The 12,463-nt window shown below is 32.0% G+C and overlaps 1 protein-coding gene across 2 annotated transcripts in view; it reads right to left on the reverse strand.

Moving 5' to 3' along the window:
* Nucleotides 1-477: 477 nt before the first annotated feature.
* Nucleotides 478-12,463, reverse strand: part of LOC110463793 (cellular retinoic acid-binding protein 2-like) — a 48,430-nt gene continuing 36,444 nt past the window's right edge. The window contains exons 2-4 of one of the 2 annotated variants that reach the window (XM_021518654.1): nt 5,478-5,647; nt 4,574-4,687; nt 478-3,690 (exon numbers count right to left, since the gene is read on the reverse strand). In XM_021518654.1, coding sequence (XP_021374329.1) covers nt 3,637-3,690; nt 4,574-4,687; nt 5,478-5,647 — 338 coding nt within the window. In that variant the 3' untranslated portion in view covers nt 478-3,636. The remainder of the gene's footprint in view (nt 3,691-4,573; nt 4,688-5,477; nt 5,648-12,463) is intronic. The other variant, XM_021518655.1, reaches the window with a different exon arrangement.

Below are 12,463 nucleotides of genomic sequence, written 5' to 3' on the forward strand. Positions count from 1 at the left end.
AAGTACGCAAATATGAAATTACAAGTTCATTTGACAGCTGGTTTGGGAGATATGGCATTTCAAAGAGAGACAGAACCCCTCATTTTCATAATAAAATGCGTGGATATCGTCTGTTGTGCGCTATTTGGTTGCATGATTAACTGTCAAAAAACACCATATGTTTGCTATTTCTGCATACCAACGAAATAATGTTGCTATGGTAGAGCATGTACGCATGCGTATTGGAAAACAATTGCATCAAGCCCCAATTAACTAATCTGATGTTTATAACAGAAATTCGTTAGTAAATTTAAGTTGAAATTCTTACTTTATATGAGGCGACAATATGACCGATAACGCCCAAAGTCCTTTCCCAACAATACTTTTCTATGATAAAAGTAGGGAAAAAACACATTCCCATTTTAAGCAAGGTTAACAACCTAACTTAATTGAAACATAATATAAGGTTTCAAAACATGCACGTACAATGTATCACTGTACAGATTCCCTAAAACATAAACATTCATACATCAACGACAATTAAAAACAAGAAGATACTATGAATTTTGATATCACTTGATTATTAACATCACTTTATTTTTCGCATAGCAAAGCTGTTTTTCTAGTACATGTATACATATAAATATTAGCATACAACTTACAAATTCCATTATCTATATCAGGCCACGTCGTGTTATGAATGAGTAACTACAATGTATCTACTTTATGCAAACAATATCTACCTTTACATTATAGTTAGTCACACTGAAATGATAACATGATTAGAACTATAACTGTGGGGATGACTGATTATAATCTGTATGCTTCTGTTCCATTCAACTTAAACCTGTCATACAGTATATATGTAGGTCCATATTAAGGAGTTAAACCCAGTACAAACTTAAGTCCAAAAGAAGTGAACTAATATATATATATCATTTCTGTGTTTGATTTTTCTTTCAAAAGGACCCCACACTAACAGCCTTGTGTAATACTCCTTATTAGTTATAACTGTCATGGTTTTATGACGTGTGAAAGGTACATTATATATCACGTATTTAGATGACACCCAAAACATTCTAATAAATAATAATTAGTACATACCGATTGGACCGGATTAAAATTCCGACACGTCAAAAGTGATTTTGTTAAGATAACATGCTTCCTTTTTTTACATATGTTAATTGTAATCAATCATCTTTGGTTGATATACTAGTAGAGCTCAGCATACATACACAACAATATACAGTGGACTGGGAATGATGAAACAGCTACGAGAGAAATATAATGCTGTACGATAAGCAACCCAAGGGAGATTGAAATGAACAAATATATATCAAGAGCACTGGCTCTTTCCTAGACTTCTTCGTTCTTTCAATGTTGAATACTGTCAATTCACTATACAAATGGTAAATATATGTATACAGATTTTCACATGTATACTGTTATACATGTTATTATGATCTGAAAAAGTGGGAAAAACAATAAAAAATAATAAAAAAGATGAACAATAGACTGTGTTTGGTACTGCTAATGATTATATTTTACTAAGCGAATATCATCAACGCTAAACGAGCTGTGATTGTTTTCTTTCTTTTTTTAATCTCAGAAACAGGGTGACACGTTTTAATAACTCGAAAAGATGAATTGACATACTTTCTTTTTATAGATAGTGGCTGATTGGTTGACACATCGTCGTTATGAGTGTTTTAATATAAAAAGAAATAATACTCGGCTTGCATCACAAATACAATAACTATTTCATATGTATGGTATGATTTACGCTTCTTTTCAAGGTAGGTGTAATATGCAAAATGCTGAAAATATAACAAACACCACAATATCTAATATTTATGGATATATATCATCACAATATTTCATTACATTTCATTAGCCGTCTGGATTCAATATTTCATGGACGCTGATAAACCTTTACCAAAAGAAATAAACGTTAATGGAGAATCAGTAATTGCTCAAAGGATGTTTAAAAGCCTGAACGAAAAGATTAACGAAAGAACAACAATGACTAATTTACTGAAAGAAATAAAAGAAATAAAAAATGAATTGAACTTCACACGGCGTGAATTTGATTGCATTTGAACTCGTTCGTACTTTTGCGGTTTTGCAATAGACGTAATTGTTTGACCAATTTTTACTTGTAATGTATGCATTGTAATTGAGCTGTAACTGTAATCCGAACATTTCGATTTGTGAAATGAATAATATTGATTGATGAAACAAGAATTCGAATGTTATCAAAATATATTTATGTATACATCTGAACGTTCCATAAAAAACTGAGAAAAGACAAAAAGTACTAGATTTGAATTTAGGTATATCTAATACATATTAATCTTATCTGAAAAAAAAAAGTTCCCACATTTGTTGGTGTTCAAATAGCATTTGTCAAAATAATAATTGAAATACTAGAAATGGTCCAATAGTTGTGTATAGTTAACTTAGGGATAGATTAACCCATAACTTGTAAAAACATGCTTGCGCTGCCTTTTCCTCAGACATCCGAGCGAAATTGACGAAAAAGAAATATAAAAACTCCAATTACATTTTAGTATATTAAATAGCTTGGTTTCTAATCTGGATCATTTTGAAAACGTTCAATAAATACACATTTTCATTAGAGTTTTGATATGGACATAACTAGAAAAATCAGTAATTTCTGACCCCTATAATTTTCAAAATGTACCTATGCACAGCAAAATGTGGGTATGTCTTGTCTTGTGAAGTAAAATTATTTCTAGTTTTCAAATTAATACATTAAGCAAAAAACACTCTATGTTTAGAAATGAAACCTTAAGAAATTCGAACCAAACTTACAATAAAATGGAGATTTCCATTAGTATTTTATTTTGAAATAAAAAATAAAACAATCAGATTAAACGAAAAATTCTAAATTTGAAAAATTCAAATTGGAGCATAATTGTGTATACCTCTTATATAGGGCTCTAATATTCTTTAGTGTGTGTTATAAAATGAAAACGATGTTTAACGTCAGTATTCATGACACTTGAATTTTCGAAGTTATCTTTTTAGACTTAAACAACAAACCAATGATAGTGATAATAAGGTCAATTTTAGCTATTTATCCGATATTACATAGGTGGCATGCATGGATATATGGCCAACATTGCTATAAATGTTAGAGCTTTCATGGGGTTTGCCTTTGGCCCGATTCCAATTGTATGCTATGCAATAAAACATTTCCATGAAACGAAATGTTAGGTATGTCAATAGACTAAAATTGCATTTCAAACCATTCTGACTACAACTGAAAAAACTAAGCACACCTAATGGTATGTTGTATTGTTTGAAATGCATAACCCACATTCACCGGGAACATATTTGATTATGCAGATCGCGTTCACCTTACCGTGATATGCAAAGCTTATTTATATTTGTCTTGGTATCTCCAGATATGTTACAATATCCCCATAAAAATGTCACATTGACTCTTTTTTAATTAGAGGATATCGATTATAATTTGACTAAGATTGAATATTAACGTAAAACACAACAGAAATACTTGTAAGATGTCGGTAATTGAGAACTGTCTGGCAAGATGAAGTAGGCGAGATAAGTTGTATTTACACATCAAGTGGACGTAACTCTGTTGTTTCTGTTGAAAATATCTCTCCCGCTTCAATTCATCTTTGTAAATACTCTTGTACAAACCACATCACCGACAGTCATCGTCTGAAAAAACCCAACATAAAATCAATTAAAATCAGAATAGACCTTGGACAGCCGTTTGTTGTGTTACATATATACATGCATACATACAAACATACATAACATTACCCTATTTTAGGCCTACATATATAGAGGAACTATTTGTGTTGGATATATTCATTTGTTTGCAACGTTTATTTATTTGTTTCATGTATTGAACTTTAACATTTTAAAACGTTTTGTATATGACCAGAACTACATAGTTGTGTTAAAGTTATTTATTGTAAGTATGACTGCATTATTAATTCATAATATTGTGTACACTGTGTATGGGAGAGACTGCACATGATTGAGTATGTTGTAAAATTACCCCTAATGAGTATCCAAACCAGCGTTTGGTAAAACGAAGATTGTGAATAAAAGTAAATGAAGTAAATGTTCAATCAAATGGCATTTTAACCATTTTTCAGAATTCAAACTAAACCATGGCTGAATCTTATGAGAAAGCGTTACTGACATACTCATGACTATTTCCTCTTAGAGCTTATGACGATCTGTCTTAATACATTAGATCCTAGCCTATTTTACTAGCGAACATAATATTTGTTGAGCATGGCGAATACATTCAAATTTGTAACTAAGTTGCTGTATTAATAATTACAACCTTTTGATGTATTAATGCTAATTTAAAGATTAATAATTTCAATATGACATTTTTTCTGATGTATTTTTTTGCTGTTTCGGAGAAGGAAAAATAACATAAACAGCAATTTATTGCAAAAAAAAAAGGCTTCTTTCGCGACGGATCATTATCGCTATCATTGTCTTTTTATGTCCAATCAGTACAGCAAAATGGCAAAAGATATAGTGTCGTTACGGGTTTTTTTTCTTTTCATTTTTAATTAACCTGTATTATTTCGTCATTGATTCTCTCCCTTTGGAATCTTTGAGGCTTTCCTTTCCCCTCCACAGCGGGCTTGGCTTCCGTTATTAGTTTTTTGTCTTCCCATCTTGAAAAACACTGGAATAAGAAACAATGAATTAAGAATATGACCTAACATCATTGGAAATATAAAAAAAGTAGTATCGGATAAAATGAGAAGAATGCATGAACGACAGTTAAGTCAACCTCATTTTAAGGAATAAAATGGGGAAATTATTTGAAAGCATTACCAATAACACATTGCGGTTATTATACACAAATTGTATAGTTATTTGCATTTCAGATTGACTCTAAAACAGGAAAACAGGAATACATTCAAGAACAACTGGACTACTTAACATAACATTCGTTTTTACGAGAAAACATTCGGAAATGTTTGGCTGAAATACCTAATGGGATTAAAATCGAATTTAATATATATCTAAAGTACGTTTCTGGTTGAACACATTTACTTAACACGTTATGAAGTGCTAGTCATAGCTGTAGTGGAAAATGAGAACATTAAAACATGACTCGCTATAACAAGAAACTACGGATAACGAGGAATATATATAATCTATGACAATTATATATAATATATGACACAGTATAATCTATGACAATCATATATAATCTATGACACACTATATATAATCTATGACACAGTATATATAATCTATGACACAGTATATATAATTTATGACACAGAATATATAATGAATGGCACAGTATATATAATATATGTCACAGTATATATAATATATGACACAGTATATATAATCTATAACACAGTATATATAATCGATGCAACATTTAACAGGCACATAACAAGCACAGGTATTTATAATAATTATCATAATGTATTATTTACTGATAATGGTCCACTTACGATCATATCAATTCCCTCGAAGCTTTGTGTGTATTCTTCGTTTAATTTAAACTCCATGACTTGATTGAAAAAACTGACTTTTGATATAAGATTTACAATATTTTCTTCTACTGTGAATTCAATAACAGGTTTAGCCACAGAAGCCATCTTCCGGAACAATATATTCAACCCTGGAAAAGACAACGTGAGAAATTAGGGAAAATTCACATTAAACATTAATACAATCATAGCATGCATTGAAAATATAAACCAACGTGTTTAACATAAGTTGAATAATAGTCAGCTAAAGGAAGTTTTTAAACAGATAATATTTCCTTTTCAAATGTTATAAAATAAAAAAAAATCTCTTATGATCATGTTTTATTAGTTACAACTCGTTATATTTAACTACAAATGTACTTAACTATACGCTTAACAACACTTGAACTTTGCAAAGACCGCTCCGCCAAAAACGAGGATATATTAAAGAGGAAGTCACTCCAATCAACACATATGATATTATATTGTATATACCTAACAGCGATATTATATTGTATATACCTAACATCGATATTATATTATATATATTTAACATAGATATTATATTGTATATACCTAACATTGATATTATATTGTATATATTTAACATAGATATTATATTGTATATACCTAACATCGATATTATATTGTATATACCTAACATCGATATTATATTGTATATATTTAACATAGATATTATATTGTATATTCCAAACATCGATATTATATTGTATATACCTAACATTGATATTATATTGTATATACCAAACATTGATATTATATTGTATATATTTAACATTGATATTATATTGTATATATTTAACATTGATATTGTATTGTATATACCTAACATTGATATTTTATGGCATATACCTAACATTGATATTATATTGTATATATTTAACATAGATATTATATACTAAATACTTAAACATAGATATTATATACTTAATACTTAAACATAGATATTATATACTAAATACTTAAACATAAATATTATATACTAAATACTTAAACATAGATATTATACACTAAATACTTAAACATAGATAGTATATACTAAATACTTAAACATTGATGTTTTATTGTATATATACCTAAACATTGATATTAAACTGTATATTCGGTCATGTTGGGGGGTTTGGGGGGATACATGTATCAATTACTTTTTCAACCTTACAATACATAAACTTCTTTCTAAAGCTACGTTAATTGATACCAAGTTCGAATATTCCGTTGTATACCGTTTAAACAAACCTTCCAACTAAAATGTTATTATAGCATATCTCGAAATATACGCGTTTCCAATTGAACCAACTCTGGTGTTTCTGTTATGCGGTATGTGATGTGATGTTATTTTCAAACTTTGATAGAAATTCCCAAATGACTTTAGATTTACGTGTGTTGCCTCACGGAATTGGTAACCATAGAAACAATTATACAACCAACTTAAAAAAACTATCGAGAAAGATGAAATGGAGTTGTCTCTCCTATTTTTAAAAGGAATATAAAAAGTCAATGCTGTGTATATCATGGAATATACTTATACGTAACTGAGTTTCCATACCATCATAAATGCTAAGAATGAGCATAGCAATCCTTAATACATTACAGTAACTTAAATGTATATGAAATTAGACGCTCGTCGCTGTGGGAGTCCTATTCATGATACATTAAATAAATGAGTTCGGAAATGATCATACATGACTTCTCAGTCATGCATACGAACACTGGTATCATTTGACTTATTTATTTGATACATTGAAGACGCATTTCACAGAAGTGCCAACTATTTGTCCAATGAAATGAAAGAAATCAATCACTTGCTGCTGAGAGAACATTTCATTAGCTAATTCAACCTTGACAGCATGACGATGCATCTTTAGTCCCAAGTCGGCATATAGAAACGAACTCTTATCATAAAACATGGAAAATAATCACATACTTTTATAAAAAAAAAAAAAAAAATACCTAAGTCTCAACATGATTTATGCAAGACGAATAAAATATACTTTCTATATTTTCTAAAATTTTTCACGTATTTAATGTTTTTATAACAAATTTTAAATAATTAGCAATGCTTCAAGCTAACTATACTTTCAATAAGTTGCTCTGAATACATTGAAACAAGTGTGGATGGTCATTCTACGAAATAATCACAGCTTTCTTTAGATATATTATAGTTACTATGATTAAACGTCAGTGCTTCTAATAAAGAATTCCAAACTGTCACAGAGAATCGATAGCCTCGCATGAATGTAGGGATCATAGCTTATTTATCACACTGTTAATCACATACACACTAATCACTGTTTGCCCGTGTGTATCGGGTTATCTTAATGATGATGGATGTGTTCACAGAAAGAGGAAAATCCTGATATATGCAATTTCTAAAAAGAAAATACTGTAAACTTCAAATTTTAATCTTGTTAAATGAGAAGGATTCACATAAAATTTCGGTCCGGGTTTTTTTTGTTTTCTTCGAAGATATCTCCCTGTTGATTCGGGGGTTTGTGATCATCACATAGAGAGAATGATCATATAATGCGACAAAGATGTGCGCCCTGCAGAACAGAGATGTTCACTCATTAATAAGGGGATATGGAAGGGACCAAACAGATCCCTTGTTCTAATGTAGCCTTAAGGATAGCTGTTCATTATTATATTAATTATTTGTTCTTATTCTTTTAATTCATTTTGTATTCGTTAATAAAGCAAACAGTACCAAACGTATAATCTAACTGTCTGTTACAAAATAAAATATTTCTAGATGAAAAAACTGAACTCGACCTATACTGTTTCTAATAAAGAAATACAGCCATACGTGCACACAACACGGCCCGCAAATAAATGGCAGAATTCCCAATCCGACTTGACGTAATTAGTTTATCTAACGCAGCACTGACAAAACACCTTGTTTGTGTAGCACTTAACTATATTGTACCATGGACGTCATAATATATCAACGTTGTTGAAAGGGAACAAACCAGTATTCATCACTTCTTAAACCGAGGCACGCGCGCTCCATCTAACACCACGTGCAAACAGTTACTCACGCGAGATTTCAAGCTGTGATAAAAGGCAGACATGCATGCTGTTTAAATTACCAACACATTTTCGCCAATCAACCAACCAATATTTCACGTGTGGCGGAGTAATATGTTATGCTCGGAAGGATAAGAATACTGTTATATGCTGAAGCCGGGAACTAATTTTAGACAAAAGTATGACGGAAAAGTGCAAAGGACCTGCGTGTAAAATACCAACATGATTATATCTCAGGCAGATTTTGTAATGGTTGGCATATCGTTCTTGTTTTTAATCGTAGGTTTTATGAATAGTAAATTGTTGTAAGCGGTGTATCTCTATTGGTGTTGGGTGTTGTATTATAGTTAACAGGACTGTTATGCACATGATTTTGTTTTATATGAGAACTGTTTTGACACAGCATTATCGTGAAGATTTATATTCAATTTAAAATGTAATTTAAAACTCCTGAATTAAAGTATTTAACAAATTTCCTACAAGTTGGAAACAAGATATGAAATAACATGTTTTAATTTGGATGATGAGGATTTCATGATCAGTCGGATAGAGAGAACCAATAACAATAATGAGAGGAAAGAAATATGGAGTAACAAACAGAAGAGGAGGGGAGGTATCGGTATGAGGAGAGGAAGTGAAAAAGAGGGAAAATATACGGTGTAATTATGAAGGAGTGATAGATGAAAGGGAGATAAAGAAGAGGTACATTATAACGAGAGGATTAAAAGGGACGTAAGAGAAAAATGAGAGGAAAATTAGGGGGTAAAAACAGGAAGGAAAAGGAATATATAGAAACAGAAGGAGAAAATGATTAAAGTAGATATGGGAATGAAGGAAAATGGGGGCGAATCTCCTATGTTAGTTGCTAGAAGTAGTGCTTATCGAAGAAAGATACGATGATGATGAGAGGGAGCGCTTTGATTTTAGTAATGAGGTGTAGGAAGGCGGAGCAGCAGAAACAATAAAGAACATATTGACAAGAGCTTGACAGAAAGAGGGCATCAAAGAGACATGAGAGATAGATATCGTGGGCTGGCTAGGAGGAGAGCTAGGAGTAGGGAGGACTGAGGATTCGGAAATGAGAGATAGATATCGTGGGTTGGCTAGGAGGAGAGCTAGGAGTAGGGAGGAGTGAGGATTGGGAAATGAGAGATAGATATCGTGGGCTGGCTAGGAGGAGAGCTAGGAGTAGGGAGGACTGAGGATTCGGAAATGATCGACTGTAACAGAGAGTGATCGAGAACAAAAATAAGGATAAAAGGGAACAACAGGAAGAGTAGACGAAGGAGCGGGGAATGAGGAACTTCTTGAGTTTGCACTTGTAAAGATTGTTTTTATCGCTTATTATCTCTTTATTTATATCAATTGTATACTCCATCCATGCATGATAGAGTATGATAGCATGTGGTCCTCCGAATGATGATTTTTATATGCTGACACAAACGAAATGCTTGCATGTACATTTTGTATTAACAAATTCTAGTGTAATTTACGCTTCAAACGACGATATAATGATATCGCTTAGACAAACATGACTTTTCGATTAAAGAAAAAATAGAATTCTGTATTAAACTATAAACATCAGGGACTTTCATTGTCAGGAACCTTTCATGTGTCGTGACCATAAGCCAATGGCGCACATAAGCATGATGAAATCTGAATAGTATTTTGTAGCAGATCAATTATGCAATGCCATGCTGTTAACAATAATTGATTCAATGTAGTTCAGCGAAAATGATTTGCTTCCGTTATACACTTGATTTTTGTGGCGGATAAGAGGTGTTTGAATAATGGTCGTTTTGTTATAATCTGCCGTAAATAATGCTATCGTTTCCATTAACATTTCCCTTAAGGCTATCAGCTACCAAAAAAAGTGACACAAATCTTCTTATCATGCTTAAATTATTTGAGGTACCTTTTAATTTGGAGGTTGTTGATTTAATTATGACAGCTTGTAGTACAGGTAAGAGAGTACACTGGCCCCCGTCTCCAGAATATTGAATTATTGAGATTTTTTATCTCAAAACATTTTGATCGCTTATGTCTGATTCTAAGTTCTATACTAGGGGGAGATAAGCTAGTGGTAAAATGCAGCCGAGAAATTCTTCATAAAAACTTAGGGGCTGGTAGCCAGTCTAGTAAGAGAGTTATACAAGTAAATCATCGGAATGTTCGCATAAAATAACATATGTACCTGAGGTGAATATGCCTATCAAAGCAAAATTGCTTTCAACAGATTATTCTCCGTTTTTTCGTCATTTCTTTCCAATTTAATTTTTCACTTTCTAATCGACTCAATATCATGTCCTCATTCATTAGCTGTACTGCTTTTATCATCCCTTCCAACCTCTCCATTTCTATTTTTCCTCCCAAACGACTTCACTCGCATCGTCGTAATCTGCCCTCCGCTTCACCCATCATCCATTCTTCTTTCCATCATCAATCATGTTGTGCGCTCTGCACATTGTCAGAAATAGTTCTATGTAGCTGCTAGTAGATTTCCTGTATAACCAGGCAAAAGTACTCCTTCCCCTGCCCATATCCCTTCCAATCACACTTAGACATCACCAATTAATTGTGAAGCGACACTGCCTCACAATCCGACTCAACAGACAGCGATCTGCCTATGTAATGCCCGTTTTAATTAATATGCAAAATTTCGGAGATAAAGTTGAGTCTCTTCTAAGCTAGATGAAACGCTTTTAACTTAAAGTGCAACTTAAATGAAAATAGATATATCGATCGGGCGAATCCTTATGAAACCTTTCAATGCGTTAAACACCTTCTAATATATATTTTTGACTGTAGTTAACAGGGTATTTGACCTTAGAAATCATTTTTGTAACAGTTGATATGGATATCATGCTATTTTAAATGCAAGTAGTGACATAATGATATGACTGTGACACAAAATTTAACGTTATACAGCACACCTGCATTGCGTGTGTGGTAACATTGATTTAATTTCTATGTTGGTTATTGAAACTGTGTTTGTTTGACATAGCTGACGTGTAAGGAAGTGAAATATTTTATTATATTTCTTTTCATTTTACTTGCAAAAACAATATTAGATAATAGTGATTGGATAAAAATGCACTAAACCAAGCTAGTATCAAAGTTCAGAAACAACCCCTTAATGTATTTTAAAAGTATATTGTTTGAATTATTTAAGGCGAACAAACTTTGTTTTTGTCCTACTTACGCAATGTAACGGAATATTTTATAACGTGCTTAGCAATGTATAATGTAATCAGACTCTTATCCGGCTCCATTACCCAATACCTGTGACAATAACATTGTCCACACTACAAGTGAGGAAATATTTAATCACACCTCAAATCGCAACGTGTTAGTCCTGGTATCACCGATCTAGCCCTACTTGACCCGAGGCGCTTTTATCACATTCTACAAGATCAGATACAGAATTGTTTTATAAGCAAATCTTTGTACTCACAGGGACCATGAAACACAGTTTTGCTCTAGTCTGACTTGAACAACGTTAAGTTTTAATCGAGTATATGAAATAACATGTAACTGTATGATCATCTGAGGGGAAAACCACTAAATAGAAAAAGTTTATTTGAAAAATCCCAAAATATTTGTAAAAAGTCATATTTAAAATTTTCTCTGTATGACCTGTTAAGCTAAGCAAGTTTGCCTGTGATTCAATTACTATGGATACCAAAGAAAAGGATTAACATAGCAATACAGTTTTAATTGATTTTATTGATGGATCAGGTGTTGATCAAGGCTTGTTTTTTTCATTTCAATTGTCGATACATTGAGACATAATGTAATGCACTTCGAGGACTAGGGAACCCTGGGATTAGCCTTCGGTTCTATTGTAATGCCTTGGAGGGCTATTATACGACACTCCCTCTCCAACTCGTTCTAAACAAACCCGCAATTTTCCGAACTATCGT

The sequence above is a fragment of the Mizuhopecten yessoensis genome, unplaced genomic scaffold (genome assembly GCF_002113885.1).
Source record: "Mizuhopecten yessoensis strain PY_sf001 unplaced genomic scaffold, ASM211388v2 scaffold10929, whole genome shotgun sequence".
NCBI lineage: Eukaryota > Metazoa > Mollusca > Bivalvia > Pectinida > Pectinidae > Mizuhopecten > Mizuhopecten yessoensis.